The 24,237-nt window shown below is 36.8% G+C and overlaps 1 protein-coding gene across 3 annotated transcripts in view; it reads left to right on the plus strand.

The window, feature by feature from the left end:
- The window catches only part of LOC143246905 (uncharacterized), a 58,023-nt gene extending 36,227 nt beyond the window's left edge, over positions 1 to 21,796 (plus strand). Inside the window, exons 1-2 of one of the 3 annotated variants that reach the window (XR_013026229.1) lie at positions 11,460 to 12,180; positions 20,882 to 21,796. Coding sequence is in view for 2 of the 3 variants with exons in the window: in XM_076494163.1 (XP_076350278.1) it covers positions 20,882 to 21,134 (253 nt within the window). In the remaining variant the exon portion in view is untranslated. Of the gene's footprint in view, positions 1 to 11,459; positions 12,188 to 20,881 lie in introns of those variants that run through there. The other 2 variants (XM_076494164.1, XM_076494163.1) reach the window with 2 other exon arrangements.
- Positions 21,797 to 24,237: the final 2,441 nt, after the last annotated feature.

Below are 24,237 nucleotides of genomic sequence, written 5' to 3' on the forward strand. Positions count from 1 at the left end.
AAACATTTCTTACTGATGTCTCACTTCATATCTAGGGAGAGCATATCTCAAAAACTTCTTACTGATGTCTCACTTCATATCTAGGGAGAGCATATCTCAAACACTTCTTACTGATGTCTCACTTCATATCTAGGGAGAGCATATCTCAAACACTTCTTACTGATGTCTCACTTCATATCTAGGGAGAGCATATCTCAAACATTTCTTACTGATGTCTCACTTCATATCTAGGGAGAGCATATCTCAAACACTTCTTACTGATGTCTCACTTCATATCTAGGGAGAGCATATCTCAAACACTTCTTACTGATGTCTCACTTCATATCTAGGGAGAGCATATCTCAAACACTTCTTACTGATGTCTCACTTCATATCTAGGGAGAGCATATCTCAAAAACTTCTTACTGATGTCTCACTTCATATCTAGGGAAAGCATATCTCAAACATTTCTTACTGATGTCTCACTTCATATCTAGGGAGAGCATATCTCAAAAACTTCTTACTGATGTCTCACTTCATATCTAGGGAAAGCATATCTCAAACATTTCTTACTGATGTCTCACTTCATATCTAGGGAGAGCATATCTCAAACACTTCTTACTGATGTCTCACTTCATATCTAGAAACAGCATGTCTCAAACACTTCTTACTGATGTCTCACTTCATATCTAGGAAGAGCATATCTCAAACATTTCTTACTGATGTCTCACTTCATATCTAGGAACAGCATATCTCAAACACTTCTTACTGATGTCTCACTTCATATCTAGGGAGAGCATATCTCAAACACTTCTTACTGATGTCTCACTTCATATCTAGGAACAGCATGTCTCAAACACTTCTTACTGATGTCTCACTTCATATCTAGGGACAGCATATCTCAAAAACTTCTTACTGATGTCTCACTTCATATCTAGGGACAGCATATCTCAAAAACTTCTTACTGATGTCTCACTTCATATCTAGGGAGAACATATCTCAAACATTTCTTACTGATGTCTCACTCATATCTAGGGACAGCATATCTCAAAAACTTCTTACTGATGTCTCACTTCATACCTAGGGAGAGCATATCTCAAAAACTTCTTACTGATGTCTCACTTCATATCTAGGGAGAGCATATCTCAAACATTTCTTACTGATGTCTCACTTCATATCTAGGAACAGCATATCTCAAACACTTCTTACTGATGTCTCACTTCATATCTAGAGAGAGCATATCTCAAACACTTCTTACTGATGTCTCACTTCATATCTAGAAAGAGCATGTCTCAAACACTTCTTACTGATGTCTCACTTCATATCTAGGGAGAGCATATCTCAAAAACTTCTTACTGATGTCTCACTTCATATCTAGGGAGAGCATATCTCAAACATTTCTTACTGATGTCTCACTTCATATCTAGGAACAGCATATCTCAAACACTTCTTACTGATGTCTCACTTCATATCTAGGAGCAACAGCATATCTCAAACACTTCTTACTGATGTCTCACTTCATATCTAGGGAGAAGCATATCTCAAACATTTCTTACTGATGTCTCACTTCATATCTAGGGAGAGCATATCTCAAACACTTCTTACTGATGTCTCACTTCATATCTAGGGAGAGCATATCTCAAACACTTCTTACTGATGTCTCACTTCATATCTAGGGAGAGCATATCTCAAACACTTCTTACTGATGTCTCACTTCATATCTAGAAACAGCATGTCTCAAACACTTCTTACTGATGTCTCACTTCATATCTAGGGACAGCATATCTCAAAAACTTCTTACTGATGTCTCACTTCATATCTAGGAGAGCATATCTCAAACATTTCTTACTGATGTCTCACTTCATATCTAGGAATCTAGCATATCTCAAACACTTCTTACTGATGTCTCACTTCATATCTAGGAGAGCATATCTCAAACACTTCTTACTGATGTCTCACTTCATATCTAGGGAGAGCATATCTCAAACACTTCTTACTGATGTCTCACTTCATATCTAGGGAGAGCATATCTCAAAAACTTCTTACTGATGTCTCACTTCATATCTAGGGAGAGCATATCTCAAACACTTCTTACTGATGTCTCACTTCATATCTAGGGAGAGCATATCTCAAACACTTCTTACTGATGTCTCACTCATATCTAGGGACAGCATATCTCAAAACTTCTTACTGATGTCTCACTTCATATCTAGGGAGAGCATATCTCAAACACTTCTTACTGATGTCTCACTTCATATCTAGGAAGAGCATATCTCAAACACTTCTTACTGATGTCTCACTTCATATCTAGGGAGAGCATATCTCAAACACTTCTTACTGATGTCTCACTTCATATCTAGAGAGAGCATATCTCAAACACTTCTTACTGATGTCTCACTTCATATCTAGGGAGAGCATATCTCAAACACTTCTTACTGATGTCTCACTTCATATCTAGGGAGAGCATATCTCAAACACTTCTTACTGATGTCTCACTTCATATCTAGAGAGAGCATATCTCAAACACTTCTTACTGATGTCTCACTTCATATCTAGGAGAGAGCATATCTCAAACACTTCTTACTGATGTCTCACTTCATATCTAGGAGAGCATATCTCAAACACTTCTTACTGATGTCTCACTTCATATCTAGGAGAGCATATCTCAAACACTTCTTACTGATGTCTCACTTCATATCTAGGGAGAGCATATCTCAAACACTTCTTACTGATGTCTCACTTCATATCTAGGAGAGCATATCTCAAACACTTCTTACTGATGTCTCACTTCATATCTAGGGAGAGCATATCTCAAACACTTCTTACTGATGTCTCACTTCATATCTAGGGAGAGCATATCTCAAACACTTCTTACTGATGTCTCACTTCATATCTAGGGAGAGCATATCTCAAACACTTCTTACTGATGTCTCACTTCATATCTAGGGAGAGCATATCTCAAAATATCTAGGGAGAGCATTCTTACTGATGTCTCACTTCATATCTAGGAGAGCATATCTCAAACACTTCTTACTGATGTCTCACTTCATATCTAGGAGAGCATATCTCAAACACTTCTTACTGATGTCTCACTTCATATCTAGGGAGAGCATATCTCAAACACTTCTTACTGATGTCTCACTTCATATCTAGGGAGAGCATATCTCAAACACTTCTTACTGATGTCTCACTTCATATCTAGGAGAGCATATCTCAAACACTTCTTACTGATGTCTCACTTCATATCATATCTCAAACTCTTCTTACTGATGTCTCACTTCATATCTAGGAGAGCATATCTCAAACACTTCTTACTGATGTCTCACTTCATATCTAGGGAGAGCATATCTCAAACACTTCTTACTGATGTCTCACTTCATATCTAGGGAGAGCATATCTCAAACACTTCTTACTGATGTCTCACTTCATATCTAGGGAGAGCATATCTCAAACACTTCTTATGTCTGAGAGCATATCTGAAATACGTCTTACTGATGTCTCATTTTATATCTAGGGAGAGCATATCTCAAACACTTCTTACTGATGTCTCACTTTATATCTAGAGAGAGCATATCTCAAACACGTCTTACTGATGTCTCACTTCATATCTAGGGAGAGCATATCTCAAACACTTCTTAGTGATGTCTCACTTCATATCTAGGGAGAGCAAATTTCAAACACTTCTTAGTGATGTCTCACTTCATATCTAGAGAGAGCATATCTCAAACACTTCTTACTGATGTCTCACTTCATATCTAGGGAGAGCATATCTCAAACACTTCTTACTGATGTCTCACTTCATATCTAGAGAGAGCATATCTCAAACACTTCTTACTGATGTCTCACTTCATATCTAGAAAAAGCATATCTCAAAAACTTCTTACTGATGTCTAACTTCATACCTATGGAGAGCATATCTCAAACATTTCTTACTGATGTCTCACTTCATATCTAGGGAGAGCATATCTCAAACACTTCTTACTGATGTGTCACTTCATATCTAGATAGAGCATATCTCAAACACTTCTTACTGATGTCTCACTTCATATCTAGGGAGAGCATATCTCATACACTTCTTACTGATGTCTCACTTCATATCTAGGGAGAGCATATCTCAAACACTTCTTACTGATGTCTCACTTCATATCTAGGGAGAGCATATCTCAAACACTTCTTACTGATGTCTCACTTCATATCTAGGGACAGCATATCTCAAACACTCCTTACTGATGTCTCACTTCATATCAAGGGAGAGCATATCTCAAACACTTCTTACTGATGTCTCACTTCATATCTAGGGAGAGCATATTTCAAACATTTCTTACTGATGTCTAACTTCATACCTAGGGAGAGCATATCTCAAAAACATTTTACTGATGTCTCACTTCATATCTAGGGAGAGCATATCTCAAACACTTCTTACTGATGTCTCACTTCATATCTAGGGAGAGCATATCTCAAACACTTCTTACTGATGTCTCACTTCATATCTAGGGACAGCATATCTCAAACATTTCTTTCTGATGTCTCACTTCATATATAGAGAGAGCATATCTCAAACATTTTTTACTGATGTCTCATGTCATATCAAAAGAGAGCATATCTCAAACACTTCTTACTGATGTCTCACTTCATATTTAGGGAGACCATATCTCAAACTCTTCTTACTGATGTCTCACTTCATATCTAGGGAGAGCAAATTTCAAACACTTCTTACTGTTGTCTCACTTCATATCTAGGGAGAGCATATCTCAAACACTTCTTTCTGATGTCTCACTTCATATCAAAAGAGAGCATATCTCAAACACTTCTTACTGATGTCTCACTTCATATCTAGGGAGAGCATATCTCAAACACTTCTTACTGAGGTCTCACTTCATATCTGGGGAGAGCATATCTCAAACACTTCTTATATCCCATAGAGTGCTACTTTACAACAATATAGCTCAAACAATGATTTTCTTAGTAAACACGAAAGCCATACACTACTACTTTACAACAATATAGCTCAAACAATGACTTTCTTAGTAAACACGGTAGCCATACACTGCTACTTTACAACAATATAGATCAAACAATGATTTTCTTAGTAAACACGGTAGCCATACACTGCTACTTTACAACAATATAGCTCAAACAATGATTTTCTTAGTAAACACGGTAGCCATACACTGCTACTTTACAACAATATATCTCAAACAATGACTTTCTTAGTAAACACGGTAGCCATACACTGCTACTTTACAACAATATATCTCAAACAATGACTTTCTTAGTAAACACGGTAGCCATACACTGCTACTTTACAACAATATAGCTCAAACAATGATTTTCTTAGTAAACACGGTAGACATACACTGGTACTTTACAACAATATAGCTCAAACAATGATTTTCTTAGTAAACACAGTAGCCATACCCTGCTACTTTACAACAATATAGCTCAAACAATGACTTTCTTAGTAATCACGGTAGCCATACACTGCTACTTTACGATAATATAGCTCAAACAATGATTTTCTTAGTAAACACGGTAGCCATACACTGCTACTTTACAACAATATCGCTCAAACAATGATTTTCATAGTAAACACGGTAGCCCATACACTGCTACTTTACAACAATATAGCTCAAACAATGATTTTCTTAGTAAACACGGTAGCCATACAGTGCTACTTTACAACAATATATCTCAAACAGTGACTTTCTTAGTAAACACGGTAGCCATACCCTGCTACATTACAACAATATAGCTCAAACAATGACTTTATTAGTAAACACGGTAGCCATACACTGCTACTTTACAACAATATGTCTCAAACAATGACTTTCTAAGTAAAAACGGTTGGCATACACTGCTACTGTACGACAATATATCTGAAACAATGACTTTCTTAGTAAACACGGTAGCCATACACTGCTACTTTACAACAATATAGCTCAAACAATGATTTTCTTAGTAAACACGGTAGACATACACTGCTACTTTACAACTATATAGCTCAAACAATGATTTTCTTAGTAAACACAGTAGCCATACCCTGCTACTTTACAACAATATAGCTCAAACAATGACTTTCTTAGTAATCACGGTAGCCATACACTGCTACATTACAACAATATATCTCAAACAATGACTTTCTTAGTAAACACGGTAGTCATACACTGCTACTTTACGATAATATAGCTCAAACAATGATTTTCTTAGTAAACACGGTAGCCATACACTGCTACTTTACAACAATATCTCTCAAACAATGATTTTCATAGTAAACACGGTAGCCCATACACTGCTACTTTACAACAATATAGCTCAAACAATGATTTTCTTAGTAAACACGGTAGCCATACAGTGCTACTTTACAACAATATATCTCAAACAGTGACTTTCTTAGTAAACACGGTAGCCATACCCTGCTACATTACAACAATATAGCTCAAACAATGACTTTATTAGTAAACACGGTAGCCATACACTGCTACTTTACAACAATATGTCTCAAACAATGACTTTCTAAGTAAAAACGGTAGGCATACACTGCTACTGTACGACAATATATCTCAAACAATGACTTTCTTAGTAAACACGGTAGCCATACACTGCTACTTTACAACAATATGTCTCAAACAATGACTTTCTTAGTAAACACGGTACCCATACACTGCTACTTTACAACAATATATCTCAAACAATGACTTTCTTAGTAAACACGGTAGCCATACACTACTACTTTACAACAATATAGCTCAAACAATGACTTTCTTAGTAAACACGATAGCCATACATACACAACAATATATCTCAAACAATGACTTTCTTACACGGTAGCCATATATATATGTCTCAAACAATGACTTTCTTAGTAAACACGGTAGCCATACACTGCTACTTTACAACAATATATCTCAAACAATGACTTTCTTAGTAAACACGGTAGCCATACACTGCTACTGTACGACAATATAGCTCAAACAATGACTTTATTAGTAAACACGGTAGCCATACACTGCTACTTTACAACAATATAGCTCAAACAATGACTTTCTTAGTAAACACGGTAGCTATACACTGCTACTTTACAACAATATATCTCAAACAATGACTTTCTTAGTAAACACGGTAGCCATACACTGCTACTGTACGACAATATAGCTCAAACAATGACTATATTAGTAAACACGGTAGCCATACACTGCTACTTTACAACAATATATCTCAAACAATGGCTTTCTTAGTAAATACGGTAGCCATACACTGCTACTTTACAACAAGATATCAGTTTCTTAGTAAACACGGTAGCCATACACTGCTACTTTAAACAATGACTTTCTTAATATAGCCATACTGCTAAACAATGATCTCAAACAATTTTCTTAGTAAACACGGTAGCCATACACTGCTACTTTACGATAATATAGCTCAAACAATGACTTTCTTAGTAAACACGGTAGACATACACTGCTACTTTACAACAATATATCTCAAACAATGACTTTCTTAGTAAACACGGTAGACATACACTGCTACTTTACAACAATATATCTCAAACAATGACTTTCTTAGTAAACACGGTAGACATACACTGCTACTTTACAACAATATATCTCAAACAATGACTTTCTTAGTAAACACGGTAGCCATACACTGCTACTTTACAACAATATAGCTCAAACAATGACTTTCTTAGTAAACACGGTAGCCATACACTGCTACTTTACAACAATATAGCTCAAACAATGACTTTCTTAGTAAACACGGTAGCCATACACTGCTACTTTACAACAATATAGCTCAAACAATGACTTTCTTAGGAAACACGGTAGCCATACACCGCTACTTTACAACAATATAGCTCAAACAATGGCTTTCTTAGTAAACACGGTAGCCATACACTGCTACTTTACAACAATATATCACAAACAATGACTTTCTAAGTAAACACGGTAGGCATACACTGCTACTTTACAACAATATATCTCAAGCAATGACTTTCTTAGTAAACACGGTAGCCATACACTGCTACTTTACAACAATATATCTCAAACAATGAATTTCTTAGTAAACACGGTAGCCATACACTGCTACTTTACAACAATATGTCTCAAACAATGACTTTCTTAGTAAACACGGTAGCCATACACTGCTACTGTACGACAATATAGCTCAAACAATGACTTTAATAGCAAACACGGTAGCCATACACTGCTACTTTACAACAATATATCACAAACAATGACTTTCTAAGTAAACACGGTAGGCATACACTGCTACTTTACAACAATATATCTCAAGCAATGACTTTCTTAGTAAACACGGTAGCCATACACTGCTACTTTACAACAATATATCTCAAACAATGACTTTCTTAGTAAACACGGTAGCCATACACTGCTACTGTACAACAATATGTCTCAAACAATGACTTTCTTAGTAAACACGGTAGCCATACACTGCTACTGTACGACAATATAGCTCAAACAATGACTTTAATAGTAAACACGGTAGCCATACACTGCTACTTTACAACAATATAGCTCAAACAATGACTTTCTTAGTCAACACGGTAGCCATACACTGCTACTTTATAACAATATGTCTCAAACAATGACTTTCTTAGTAAACACGGTAGCCATACACTGCTACTGTACGACAATATAGCTCAAACAATGACTTTATTAGTAAACACGGTAGCCATACACTGCTACTTTACAACAATATATCTCAAACAATGACTTTCTTAAAGACACGGTAGCCATACACTGCTACTTTACAACAATATAGCTCAAACAATGACTTTCTTTGTAAATACCTAGTCATATGCTGCTACTTTACAACAATATAGCTCAAACAATGACTTTCTTAGTAAACACGGTAGCCATACACTGCTACTTTACAACAATATAGCTCAAACAATGACTTTCTTAGTAAACACGGTAGCCATGCACTGCTACTTTACAACAATATAGCTCAAACAATGACTTTCTTAGTAAACACGGTAGCCATACACTGCTACTTTACAACAATATAGCTCAAACAATGATTTTCTTAGTAAACACAGTAGCCATACCCTGCTACTTTACGACAATATAGCTCAAACAATGACTTTCTTGGTAAACACAGCAGTCATACACTGCTACTTTACAACAATATAGCTCAAACAATGACTTTCTTAGTAAACACGGTAGTCATACACTGCTACTTTACGACAATATATCTCAAACAATGACTTTCTTAGTAAACACGGTAGCCATACACTGCTACTTTACAACAATATATCTCAAACAATGACTTTCTTAGTAAACACGGTAGCCATACACTGCTACTTTACAACAATATATCTCAAACAATGACTTTCTTAGTAAACACGGTAGACATACACTGCTACTTTACAACAATATATCTCAAACAATGACTTTCTTAGTAAACACGGTAGCCATACACTGCTACTTTACAACAATATGTCTCAAACAATGACTTTCTTAGTAAACACGGTAGCCATACACTGCTACTGTACGACAATATAGCTCAAACAATGACTTTCTTAGTAAACACGGTAGTCCTATGCTGCTACTGTACGACAATATAGCTCAAACAATGACTTTCTTAGTAAACACGTTAGCCATACACTGCTACTTTACGACAATATAGCTCAAACAATGACTTTCTTAGTAAACACTGTAGTCATACACTGCTACTGTACGACAATATATCTCAAACAATGACTTTCTTAGTAAACACTGTAGTCATACACTGTTACTGTACGACAATATATCTCAAACAATGACTTTCTTAGTAAACACGGTAGTCATACACTGCTACTTTACGACAATATAGCTCAAACAATGACTTTCTTAGTAAACACGGTAGTGATACACTGCTACTGTACGACAATATAGCTCAAACAATGATTTTCTTAGTAAACACGGTACTCATACACTGTTACTGTACGACAATATAGCTCAAACAATGACTTTCTTAGTAAATACGGTAGCCATACACTGTTACTTTACTACAATATATCTCAAACAATGACTTTCTTAGTAAACACGGTAGTCATACACTGCTACTTTACAACAATATATCTCAAACAATGACTTTCTTAGTAAACACGGTAGCCATACACTGCTACTTTACAACAATATATCTCAAACAATGACTTTCTTAGTAAACACGGTAGCCATACACTGCTACTTTACAACAATATATCTCAAACAATGACTTTCTTAGTAAACACGGTAGACATACACTGCTACTTTACAACAATATATCTCAAACAATGGCTTTCTTAGTAAACACGGTAGTCCTATGCTGCTACTGTACGACAATATATCTCAAACAATGATTTTCTTCGTGAACACGATACACTGCCAATTTACAACAATATATCTCAAACAATGACTCTCCGAGTAAACACGGTAGACATACACATACTCTCTCACTTTTGAACTTAATACATCACAGCATAAATTTTGCCAGAAACACAGTTTGTGCTAAAAAATAGAGTTAGTAATAGATGACTACATGTATATATATATATATGTAAATAATATATTTTTTGATGAATTACCTACGTCAATAAAAGAATATGTTATGGCTTCTAATCATTTTTGTACTGCATCAAAGATAAGAAAGAGTTTAAAAACTCATGAGTTATCATTACAAACCGATCAATAAAAACTTGTAATGCAAAAGCAGAACATCATTTATAATTACGGACATTTTTGTTGTGTTATTATTAACGTTTGTCTGTCTGTGGCTACAGGATCGTGTACGCTAGCTTTGCACTGTGAAAAAGGAATTATTATAACCTAGTGGTTAGCATGTGAGGTTGCATACCAAAAAATTCGTGGTTCGATCCATGATGCGATATACTGCTTAATACGCTTCGTATTTTTAACTGTGATAATTTTTAACCGTAAGAGTGAACCCGACTATTAAATAAAGGACAGTCGTGTAGGCGGTAGGTCCTACTGCCTGGACAACAATTCTAAATGAGCAGATATTGTGCCTGAAAACTCGGGGCTCCCCAGCCTAGCTGTTCAGCCCATGTATCGCTCTGGTTGAATCTAACAAATGATAGTATAATGAGGTTGGGCAATATAAAATTACATGCAAGTTAATAGAAAACCAATTTACTGTGGGACCAGTAATAAAGAACAAACTAGGTTTAGCTTTTACCAATCAAATCTACCCATAAAAATGAAATACGCAAAAGTACGCACTAAAATCAGAATGCTGGTGATGAAAAACTCGTCGAAGCTTTGTACGTTTGTCATAAAATTGATTTCACTGTCCGTTCAAGTGATCCACAAACTTTAAATTAGACTCTTATTGTTATTTCTCATATCCGTGTAGTGAATGCTTTGTCACTATAGCAACTGAAAGTTCTGATTGGCCAAGGTAATATAGAAGTTTTATATTTCTAACAATAAACAATTTGTTTATTTGATTCAGGTTTTCTTTCATCACGATCTACAGTTTCTCTTTTATGGATGTTGTATTTGAGGCGTCGTTGAGTAAACATTATACCTCCAACTTCATTACCAGACCAGAACATGCTATTTTTATTACTTCAATACCAACTCTCACACAGTGTTACATCGTTCAAACTTGGAGTACTGCATCGACCGACGAACAAACACCCGAGGCCACGTGCTATTACTACGAACTAGATGCTTGTCACTGAGTAGGGGGCGTGTTAATCGCGGGATACTTCTTACCATACCTCCCCCTTTCTCTCTCCCGCTTCCCTCTATTCCACACTTAGCATACTGTGCTCACCACCTGCTCATTCGCTCTCGCGTCGAACGTGGAGATGAACGAATAACTTTAACTTCCCGCCGAATCTTCTGTCACTGTTGATTTACAATCATATATCATTACAGATGGACCTCAGTCAACCCTATCTACTTCCCTTGTTCGAAATTTATTGGACATTGAAATATCCCGTCAACGGTCTACTTAATATTTGAAAATCATCGTCTTGTTGAAATGGTTCTGTCTGTTTCTGTCGTCTACACACGTTAGATATATAACGTACTCAATACCCTTATTGATCGGCGTCTAATCGAATTCTTTAAACAAACGCACCTCTGATCAGATTAGACTCCAGTTGCCATGACGATAGATTTCTTCCAAGGAGGGAAGATTCATCCACCACAACCAAATACATCAGTACTGACGTCCGTTATCGAGAAACAGGTCAGTGGTATGTGATATTCTACTCTGAATTGTTTAAACTACTGTAGTCAATATAGCAAACAAAACATAAACATTTGTGAAGTAATCTGTTACAGTAGCTTTACTCTTCATTAAAGTGAAGTGATCTGTAGCTTTACTCTTCATTAAAGTGAAGTGATCTGTAACTTTACTCTTCATTAAAGTGAAGTGATCTGTAGCTTTACTCTTCATTAAAGTGGAGTGATCTGTAACTTTACTCTTCATTAAAGTGAAGTGATCTGTAGCTTTACTCTTCATTAAAGTGAAGTGATCTGTTACTTTACTCTTCATTAAAGTGAAGTGATCTGTAGCCTTACTCTTCATTAAGGTGAAGTGATCTGTAACTTTACTCTTCATTAAAGTGAAGTGATCTGTAGCTTTACTCTTCATTAAAGTGAAGTGATCTGTTACTTTACTCTTCATTAAAGTGAAGTGATCTGTAACTTTACTCTTCATTAAAGTGAAGTGATCTGTAGCTTTACTCTTCATTAAAGTGAAGTGATCTGTAACTTTACTCTTCATTAAAGTGAAGTGATCTGTAACTTTACTCTTCATTAAAGTGAAGTGATCTGTAACTTTACTCTTCATTAAAGTGAAGTGATCTGTAACTTTACTCTTCATTAAAGTGAAGTGATCTGTAACTTTACTCTTCATTAAAGTGAAGTGATCTGTAACTTTACTCTTCATTAAAGTGAAGTGATCTGTAACTTTACTCTTCATTAAAGTGAAGTGATCTGTAGCTTTACTCTTCATTAAAGTGAAGTGATCTGTAACTTTACTCTTCATTAAAGTGAAGTGATCTGTAGCTTTACTCTTCATTAAAGTTAAGTGATCTGTAACTTTACTCTTCATTAAAGTGAAGTGATCCGTAGCTTTACTCTTCATTAAAGTGAAGTGATCTGTAATTTTACTCTTCATTAAAGTGAAGTGATCTGTAGCTTTACTCTTCATTAAAGTGAAGTGATCTGTAGCTTTACTCTTCATTAAAGTGAAGTGATCTGTAACTTTACTCTTCATTAAAGTGAAGTGATCTGTAACTTTACTCTTCATTAAAGTGAAGTGATCTGTAACTTTACTCTTCATTAAAGTGAAGTGATCTGTAACTTTACTCTTCATTAAAGTGAAGTGATCTGTAACTTTACTCTTCATTAAAGTGAAGTGATCTGTAATTTACTCTTCATTAAAGTGAAGTGATCTGTAGCTTTACTCTTCATTAAAGTGAAGTGATCTGTAACTTTACTCTTCATTAAATATGTAAAAATTGTCAGTTTCCGGTGATAATATTTTAACTAGATTTATGTAAACTCAACTAATCTCTGTAAAACCATATGGATGACAAACAGTATCCGGCGATAATATTTTTACAGGATGTATGTTAACTCAATTGTATTGACTTTGGCAAGCTGTTAATCTGAAAGAACTTCTAGTCAACAGTGAACAAAGCAATATTAGCTAAACAAGTTCTATAAAGTCAACAGTGAACAAAGCAATATTAGCTAAACAAGTTCTATAAAGTCAACAGTGAACAAAGCAATATTAGCTAAACAAGTTCGATAAAGTCAACAGTGAACAAAGCAATATTAATTAAACAAGTTCTATAAAGTCAACAGTGAACAAAGCAATATTAACTAAACAAGTTCTATATGTCTCTGTAAGACTGAATCTGATTTGGCGTTTGTAGGAAAATAATTGTGATATTATTTGGGTAATATAAATAAATATCATAATGCTTTGTACGCAGTTCGTAGACCGGCATGGCCAGGTAGTTAAGGCTCTCGACTCTTCATCTGAGGGTCGCGGGTTCGAATCCATATCACACCAAACATGCTCGCCCTTTCAGCCGTGGGGGTGTTATAATGTGATAGTCAATCAACTATTCGTTGGTAAAAAAAGTAGCAAAAAAGTATCCCAAGAGTTGGCGGTGGGTGATGGTGACTAGCTGCCTTCCCTCTAGTCTTACACTACTAAATTAGGGACGGCTATCACAGATAGTCCTCGTGTAGCTTTGCGCGAAATTCAAAAAACAAACGCAGTTCACATTGCTCGGTCATTCAACTCTTACTTTCCGCCCGTGTTAACAACGTTTGTTATACTCAGATTAGAAATACAGGTGTTATTTTGGTTATTCAAACACACGTACCACAGAGTTGATTTAATGTAATAACTGAGCCAATTATAAGTGGATTTTAATATATAACGCAAGCATAAAATCCATCTTAAATTTTGAAAAGGTTATTTGTTTATTCAGACATATCTAAATCTTGAATACCCCGTTTCTGATAGACTACGACTTCTCTCTTTCGTTGACTTTATTAGGCGTAACCCAATCATAACAAAGCATTAATGTGCCTGTTATTCTAATCAAATATACGATATTGGTTGAGATTTCAACTGAGACTGAGAATTACTCAGTTATCGCAGCTGCGTTGTATCAGCCTGTTAAGACATTAGTCTGCACGTGCTTATCGACTACCCCCTTCCCTCTTTTCCCTCTCACCCACAACTCGAAAAAGTATACAGCACACCATTTCCTGGCCCCGATGCCGCAAAGCATAATCTATCATTTAGTTGGAGGCACGTGCTAATGTGTAACTTCTGATAGGCTCTACATGTGTGATTAATTCAGGACTCTCGTGTTCTATTTCGAGAACGTTGGGGGTAATTCTGTGTTTTATACTATATTTGTTCCTTAAAACCATGAGTACAATTCGTTATATACCTTGAAAAATTTGAATTTTTCACTGGTACTTTAATATAAATATATTTATATATTTTATTTATTTCGATAGTATCAACGTGAAGTTGTGGCGCTGTCTCAGACAAATCACGATGATAAAGTTCAATTATATAATTAGTTACTACGAACGCCGTTAGATGTCGCTCAATGTCATATCTTTTTTTTGAACTATTGTTGCTTATTTGTTCGAAATGCTTGAGGGAGCGGTGGCACCCTCCTGACAAGAGGTGATGGCTAATTCTCCTCCCCTCACGCGGGTGGCTGAGGTCAAAAAGGGCGCAACAAAAAGCTATGCTTACAAGAAGGAGCAAGTTCTCAGACGTTCCATATTTTATTCTATATAGTATTATCCAGACGCCTCACTCAGCCAATGAAAAACACCATTACGGAATTCGCCTCTTCTATTTCTGTTTCTCACAGAGAACACAGTGTCGGTGAGAACTCTTTTGTCTTGATACGAACTTCACTCGAGTACTGCATGTTTTTTATTTCCCTCGGAGCTTTTCAAGAGAAAGTTATTTCTAATATTACTATGACATGATTTTAATATTCTAACAGTAATTTGAATAACCCTCTTTCTCGTGCGTGTGTTTTAGAACTGGATAGTCATTATAAAATTTGATAACTAGTGTATACTCCGTGTTATATCATACATCTCCAGACCACTGTAAATAACAATTAATAAACAAAATGTATGAAGAACAACAAGAATGTTCATACAGTTCTTATCCACGTGCCCCCCCCGCTAGTACAGCGATATGTTTAGAGTATTTACAACGCTAAAATCAGTGGTTCGATTCCCCTCGGTGGGCTCAGCAGATAGCCCGATGTGGCTTTGCTATACGAAAAAAACACAAACACAGCCAATTAAACGCCTCCCGCTAGTACAGCGGTAAGTCTACGGATTTACAACGCTAAAATCAGTGGTTCGATTCCCCTCGGTGGGCTCAGCAGATAGCCCGATGTGGCTTTGCTATACGAAAAAACACAAACACAGCCAATTAAACGCCTCCCGCTAGTACAGCGGTAAGTCTACGGATTTACAACGCTAAAATCAGTGGTTCGATTCCCCTCGGTGGGCTCAGTAGATAGCCCGATATGGTTTTGCTATAAAAAAAACAGACACATACACTCTTATCCACGTTTAAACACGGCTTATGTTTTTTTAAAAAAAACGTGTATATTATAGGAACTTTATCTCATCCACTTGGGCAGGTCTATTATCTAAACAAAGTGTATTAATCTTTCTAACCACGGTGGTGAGGGAAAGTTGAATAAAACGGTCGTAAATGTACCGATGTTAGCTCACCCCGTACGTCACAGTATCGACCTCCGAAGGACTGGCGGTAGAAGATTAATGGTCGCTGGGAGCGAATCTTGAATAGCCTGCTTGATTGCTTCGGACACATGGACTTAAAACCTGAGACATTACTGCAGCGGCACTAGTGTCCATACATTGGCAGTTCACGTGTCCTTTTTGTGGGAGTGTGTTTGTTATCCCCGTGAGTTGAGGGTTCCCTCGAATGACGAGTGTAGCTATACAATAACCTACTTAAAATTCACCAGACACTCACCATACCAGATGGTTGTTTATGAGGTGTAATCCATTTCTATATTTTTCTCCTGTTTTTTATGTGTGTGATAAATCAATCCAGACAATACTTACGTCCTCCTTAGCAGGCCACCGTACCACCTAGCTGTGACTCTAATTCAGACTGTGCATTTTTATATAACGAATTCCTACGTAATTGATAGTAACAAGTACTTTTAAGCCTGTCTGTCCGTTTATCAATTTGAGACAAATGGTGCTAAACCTCTTTCGTTACACAACTTCACTGTTCCTCTGTCTTCTTGGAGAGAAGACGAGAGTTTCTAGGTATGTTTCAAACAACGAACCCACGTGACTGAGTTATATAACTACAGTTTTACATTGTGGTAAAAATCGATGACTGTGGTCCAACTTACACTGAAGTACAGTTGATATTTCTGTTTTAGACTATTCACTATAACCCCCTACTTCTGGATTTTATTATACAAATAATACTTGTTACTTCCCAACCCTGATCTGTTTCTGTATTATGCCAATAGTGTATGTCGAGTTCACTTCTCAATTTAGCTGAACGTCAAGCACATTAAACTCCATTCAGAAAAAAAAGTACAAAAACGAACAACCAGAAACTCAGTCTAACTGTACTACAAATCCAACACTAACCGTCTCAACTCTTGTCGTTGGAACGTACGCACGTGACGTCTTACAGAGGCGCGAAACACGACGCCCTCCCTTAGTGCGGTTCAAGGCTGCGACGTTAATAGAAGGGCGAGCCAAGGTGCGATCTTTCATTAGTTTATACTGCTTACTACAACAGCTTCGTGCGTTTCTATAGCATGAACCTACGCCCACATACCCTGGTAAACCCCCGTCGACTTAGCGATAACAGCAGCTGACCGTGTTTTCAACTCTCTTCAACAAGCTTCGTTCGTTGTGGTCATTCTCTCCAGTGGAGATCACGACCAGAAGAACGTCATCTCGGAGAACACCGACTTTAATTCAGCAAAGTTCCTGATAACTCTTGTCGATGGATCTCTCTATAATGACTTTCGCGTACAGAAGGAATAACATGCTAAATATTTCGTGCGAAATAAAAACAAAGACTCCAACATTCACCATTTCTTGGTTTCTCTCCACATGAGAAATGAAAACAATTGTATAACCAGTGGTGCGTTCTTCACAATGATGTTGGAATTAGAAGCTTCGGTAATTTGATTGGTCCTGTGGTAGAGTCCTGAAACTGTCATGTTGAGTTATATTTACGGTGTTGATTGGTCCTGTAGTAGAGTCCTGAAACTTTCATGTTGAGTTCTATTTACGGTGTTGATTGGTCCTGTAGTAGAGTCCTGAAACTGTCTTGCTGGGTTCTATTTCCGGTGTTGATTGGTCCTGTGATAGAGTCCTGAAACTTTCATGTTGAGTTCTATATACGGTGTTGATTGGTCCTGTGGTAGAGTCTTGGAACTGTCTTGCTGGGTTCTATTTCCGGTGTTGATTGGTCCTGTGGTAGAGTCCTGAAACTGTCATGTTGAGTTCTATTTCCGGTGTTGATTGGTCCTGTGGTAGAGTCCTGAAACTGTCATGTTGAGTTCTATTTCCGGTGTTGATTGGTCCTGTGATAGAGTCTTGGAACTGTCTTGCTGTGTTCTATATACGGTGTTGATTAGTCCTGTGGTAGAGTCCTGAAACTGTCATGTTGAGTTCTATTTCCGGTGTTGATTAGTCCTGTAGTAGAGTCCTGAAACTTTCATGTTGAGTTCTATATACGGTGTTGATTGGTCCTGTGGTAGAGTCCTGAAACTGTCATGTTGAGTTCTATTTCCGGTGTTGATTGGTCCTGTGGTAGAGTCCTGAAACTGTCATGTTGAGTTCTATTTCCGGTGTTGATTGGTCCTGTGGTAGAGTCCTGAAACTTTCATGTTGAGTTCTATTTACGGTGTTGATTGGTCCTGTAGTAGTGTCCTGAAACTTTCATGTTGAGTTCTATTTACGGTGTTGATTGGTCCTGTGGTAGAGTCTTGGAACTGTCTTGCTGGGTTCTATTTACGGTGTTGTTTGGCCCTGTGTCTTGATACTGTCATGCCGGGTTCTATGCCATGCGATACTGTAAAATATTCCAAGTACTTTATGCTGCGAATGCGTTATAAGAGTGGCAACAAATCCCTAAGCGTGGTCAGTGGTTAACAGGTTATTGTTAACTGACTGCCGTCCCTCTGGTGAGTAATTCAAGGACGACAACTGGTAATCTTGGTACTTTACCACGAATACCAGATTATTTTGTGTGTGAATATTAATAACGTTGTATATGAGTGGAAATTTACAACAAAAGATATTGTTCTCTGTCATGACCCGTGACCCAAGGTTCTCTATATAAAGGATACATACAGCAGCTGAACCAAAGGTAAGTGGTCTGTGAAAATATTACGGACCAAACTAGCTCGTGCTAACTGTCGTAGGTCATGACGCATATCACCAAAAGCACTGATCGTCGGAACGGTTGCGTGTATCGCTATACAGTTTGCAAGTAGCAGTGTGAACCAGTAAGAATGAACTAGAGGCATTGCGTACAATCTACAACACTTTCACTAAGTAACATTAGTAAGAACGATAGAAATGAATGACTGTTGTCATGGAAATGACCATGCCCATCGAATGCACCACTGCAGACGTGCGAGTGCGTTATCATAAACGTTCAATACACGCGTGCGTACCTGCGTATGTCAGGTTTTTACTGTTTCGTTCTTTAACGTTTTTATGAAAGACGTGTTTACTAAGACTTGTTGTCCGATATGATCTACGAATTGGTTCCTTGATAAGTGAACCTTGGATAATCGTGTGTTATTAAATAGATCACGAGAAACGTTTAAAAGTGAAGTACTGAGAAGTCAGCTTATCACTATTTTACAATGACATTGGGTTGGGTGTGACCTAATAGTTAGCTTGTCGGGCTTGTCGCTCAGAAAGCTCTAAGCTACATCCAAATCCATATGTTCTCCCCTTCTCTAGTAGTGGTTGAACCGTCTCTAGAAAGATAACTGTTACGGATGAAGGTTGATATATGTTTTCTAACAGCAAACTGGGGTTGAAGAAAGAGAATTTCTCCTACTCGGAGCGATTTACTTGTTTTCAGAGCTGTGAAGTCACAGTTTCTAAAAATATATATATTTGTCCTTTTACACGGACATGCTAAACACCACTATTTATAAATGTATTTTTAAAATAGAAATACTGTGGTAGCATGACGTATTTATATCGGATCTTAAAAGGCTAACTACCTAACTTATAATCAATAGGAGAGCAGTGGAACTGGGGTAAGAGAAAGATAAACACCTTCTATTGGCTGGAAACGTATTGCTAGTAAAAATATGACTGTTCAATTATGTGTATTTCATTAACCTATTATTTGGACAATTTCAAATTTCCCTCCTCTATGGAAAAGGGACCTGGCATGGCCAGGTGGTTAAGGCACTCGACTCGTAATCTGAGGGTTTCGAATCCCCGTCACACCAAACATGCTCGCCCTTTAAGCAGTGGGAGCGTTATAATGTTACAGTCAATCCCATTATTCGTTGGTAAAAGAGTAGCCCAAGAGTTGGCGGTGGGGGGGGGGGGTGATAACTAGCTGCGTTCCCTGTAGTTTTACACTGCCAAATTAGGGGGCAGATAGCCTTCGTGTAGCTTTGCACGAACTTGAAAACAAACAATCCTCTGGAAAACTTTCTGGCTTCAACTCTGGTTGTGATACTAAAACAGTTTGTGGAAGAGAAATCACATGTGTCCATCAAGTTCTCTTCAATCAAAAAGATAAGCTGGTCATATCTGATAATCAGTTGAGGTTTAAGTTGGAAGTGTTTATCTCTTGTTTTAGATTAACTCTTACGTTCACAGCTCTCGTCTTTATTTTTTACGGAAGGTGTAAACTAATTTGCCCGTAGGTATGTTTTTGCTGACAATACACAGTTCTCTCGGGTTCTCCCTTTTACTAACCCTGAACTACGGAACAGCCTCCGCCTTCCAGCACTAGAGGTCACAATCACGTCCTCCCTATGGAAACCGGTCTTCCAGTCCAATCACAAAATACTTGCATGTTCATTGTAGGCGTGGAATAAAAATTCCAGCGCACGCGCAGAACTGAAGCCTTCAGCAGCTGCGCATGATTCTACTAGAACGCCGCGAAGCGTTTGTGTTGTTCTGAGTAGTGACGACAAGTTATGGAACTAGAGTGAAATGGAGTTTCCAATAGCGAGTACACTTAGGTTTACGAGTGTGATAAAGTAAAAACAACGATGTTCAGCTGGTGCTAAAGAAACACGTGCATGGCAGTTGGTATTCAGAGTACAGAATGTCATCCCATAAGGACTATATTTCAAATACTGTCGTTTTCTTTATGTCTACAGCGGTAGCAGACAGAGTCGTGAGGAAACCATTCTTCGGCACGCAGCACGAGGCTGCCGCATCTCCGCTTCATGGGTGGTGATGGGGCCGTGGTTCTTCGATAGCTGCCCGTTATTGAACATCACCAGTTCGAGATTCGTCCGGTTCATTCTATTCTTCGTGGTTATAAGTCATCTGCAAACGTCAGGTAAGCAAAGAATTTCTTTGACGCTTGTTCAAGTCCTCAACAGTAGAGATAACATCTACTTCCATTAACTATGACGTCACAGAAATGTATTAAACACGCCACGAGATAATTGAAGATCTAACAACATAATACAGATGTCAAATGTTAGAAATACAAACACTGGTATTATTTCAGGATATACGAGTTGGGAGTAACTGTAGTAAATGGCATGGTAACTGGTGTTCAACACTTCTGATTTAGCATTCTACTTTAAAGTTGAGCTCAGAGGCGTTGAAACAGGGGGTGTACAACTTCTACATATTTGACTTGTAGAGCAACTGTAAATTGTATTACTATAATAATTTTTGAGGGGGCATGCCCCTAGACCCCTCTATATTGAGCTGTTCTATATGCTTTCAATTTCTCTGTGTAACATCTATAAGTCTAACCAAGCACATACACCCTTTCAATGCCATTGGTTAGCTTATATATAACCTTCATTAGATTACGTAGAACAACAGCTTGAGTGGCTACAAGGTTTAACCTACCTACACACCATATCCGCTCAAACAAGTTGTATTTTGTTAACCTTTCAATGAATATGACAGGAGTACACGAATGTTATTACTATTCAGATAGGTAACCCTTTACAAGTTACAAATAACTAAAAACATACTATCATTACGAAATTCTACTGTATATCTATATAATCAGCTTACTTCTGAACAAAAGTTCTTAATAAATATTTATATCAAACGATACAATCCATTTGATATTCCTTTGTTTCCGTAAATCCATCACGGTAGAACTAACAAGCTATTTGTGTAATCTGTCAAAACGAATTGAGACTAGTCAGATTATTTTAGGTTAGGATAATATATATTATTTTTTCTATGATCAATCATCATATTGGTAAGGAGAACAGATTATTTTACTCTATGATCAGTCATCATGTTTGTGAAGAGAACAGATTATTTCAACCTATGATTAGCCATCATGTTAGTGAGAAAAACACAGATTATTTTAACCTATGACCAGTCATCGTGTTAGTGAGGAGAACAGATTATTTTAACCTATGATCAGTCATCATGTTAATGAGAAGAACAGATGACTTTATCCTCTGATCAGTCATCATGTTAATGAGAAGAACAGATGACTTTATCCTCTGATCAGTCATCATGTTAGTGATGAGAATAATTATTTTAACCTATGACCAATGATCACATTGGTAAGAAAAAGATTATTTTACCCTATGGGTATCTATCATATAATTGAGGAAAACAGATTATTTTACCCTATCAGCAGTCATCATGTTAGTGAGGAAAACAGATTATTTTCACCTATGACCACTCATCATGTTAGTGAGGAGAACACAGATTATTGTAACCTATGATCAGTCATCATGTTAGTGAGGAGAATAGATAACTTTAACCTATGATCAATCATCACACTGGTGAGGAACAGACTATTTTACCCTGTGATCAATCATCATGTTTGTTAAGAGAACAGATTATTTTACCCTGTGATCAGTCCAGATTATTTTACCCTATGATAAGTTACCATGTTAGTGAGAAGAATAGATGACATTACCCTATGATCAGTCATGTTAGTGAGAAGAACAGATGACATTACCCTATGATCAGTCATGTTAGTGAGAAGAACAGATGACTTTACCCTATGATCAGTCACCATGCTAGTGAGGTGAACACACAGATTATTTTTAACCTATGATCACTCATTATGTTAGTGGGGAGAACAGATTATTTTAACCTTTGATGAGTCATCATATTAGTGAGGAGAACAGATTACTTTTAACTAATGATCAACCATCATGCTAGTAAAATAGAATACTTTATCCCATGATCAGCCATTATGTCAGTGAGAACAAAATATTTTTCCCTATGATCAGCCATCATGCCAGTAAGAACATATTATTTTACCCTATGATCAGCCAATATGCTTGTAGAAACAGATAATTCTTAATCGTATCTGCTATGGTTAACCTTATTTGGTTAGTACAGATACAATGCTTATCTGATCGTGTGTCTAATTATTTAAACCTATCAACAAAGGCACTGGTTCTATCTAATCATTTGACTAATTATTTAAACGTATCAGCAAAGGCACTGATTCTATCAGATTGTATGTCTAATTATTTAAACCTATCAACAAAGGCACTGATTCTACCTGATTGTGTGTCTAATTATTTAAACCTATCAACAAAGGCACTGGTTCTATCTGATCGTGTGTCTAATTATTTAAACCTATCAACAAAGGCACTGGTTCTATCTGAACGTGTGTCTGATTATTTAAACCTATCAACAAAGGCACTGATTCTATCTGATCGTGTGTCTAATTATTTAAACCTATCAACAAAGGCACTGGTTATATCTGATCGTGTGTCTAATTATTTAAACCTATCAACAAAGGCACTGGTTCTATCTAATCACTTGTCTAATTATATAAACCTATCAACAAAGGTACTGGTTCTATCTGATCGTGTGTCTAATTATTTAAACCTATCAACAAAGGCACTGATTCTATCTGATCGTGTGTCTAATTATTTAAACCTATCAACAAAGGTACTGGTTCTATCTGATTGTGTGTCTAATTATTTAAACCTATCAATAAAGGCACTGGTTCTATCTTATCGTGTGTCTAATTATTTAAACCTATCAACAAAGGCACTGGTTCTATCTGATCGTGTGTCTAATTATTTAAACCTATCAACAAAGGCACTGATTCTATCTGATCGTATGTCTAATTATTTAAACCTATCAACAAAGGCACTGATTCTATCTGATCGTATGTCTAATTATTTAAACCTATCAACAAAGGCACTGGTTCTCTCTGATCGTGTGTCTAATTAGTTAAACCTATCAACAAAGGCACTGCTTCTAGCTTTTGTTGTTTTCTGTTATTTTGAAAACTTACTTTACAGAAGGTAAGGTACTTAAAACCCATTGATGGTAGAGTCAAGCACATCTCTATAACAATTTTGATAGTATATTTGAAATAATAAAAATATTCAAACAGTAAAATATTAATACAGACAAAGTAAAACGTTTCTTTGAAAAAAATGAGAGAGGATCATGAAGGTGCATATGAACGTCACTAGTGTCAAACACTCAACATCTGTCTTAACTGTGAATGACTAGTGTCAAACATTCAACATCTGTCTTAACTGTGAAT

The sequence above is a fragment of the Tachypleus tridentatus genome, chromosome 3 (assembly GCF_004210375.1).
Source record: "Tachypleus tridentatus isolate NWPU-2018 chromosome 3, ASM421037v1, whole genome shotgun sequence".
Taxonomy (NCBI): Eukaryota; Metazoa; Arthropoda; class Merostomata; order Xiphosura; family Limulidae; genus Tachypleus; species Tachypleus tridentatus.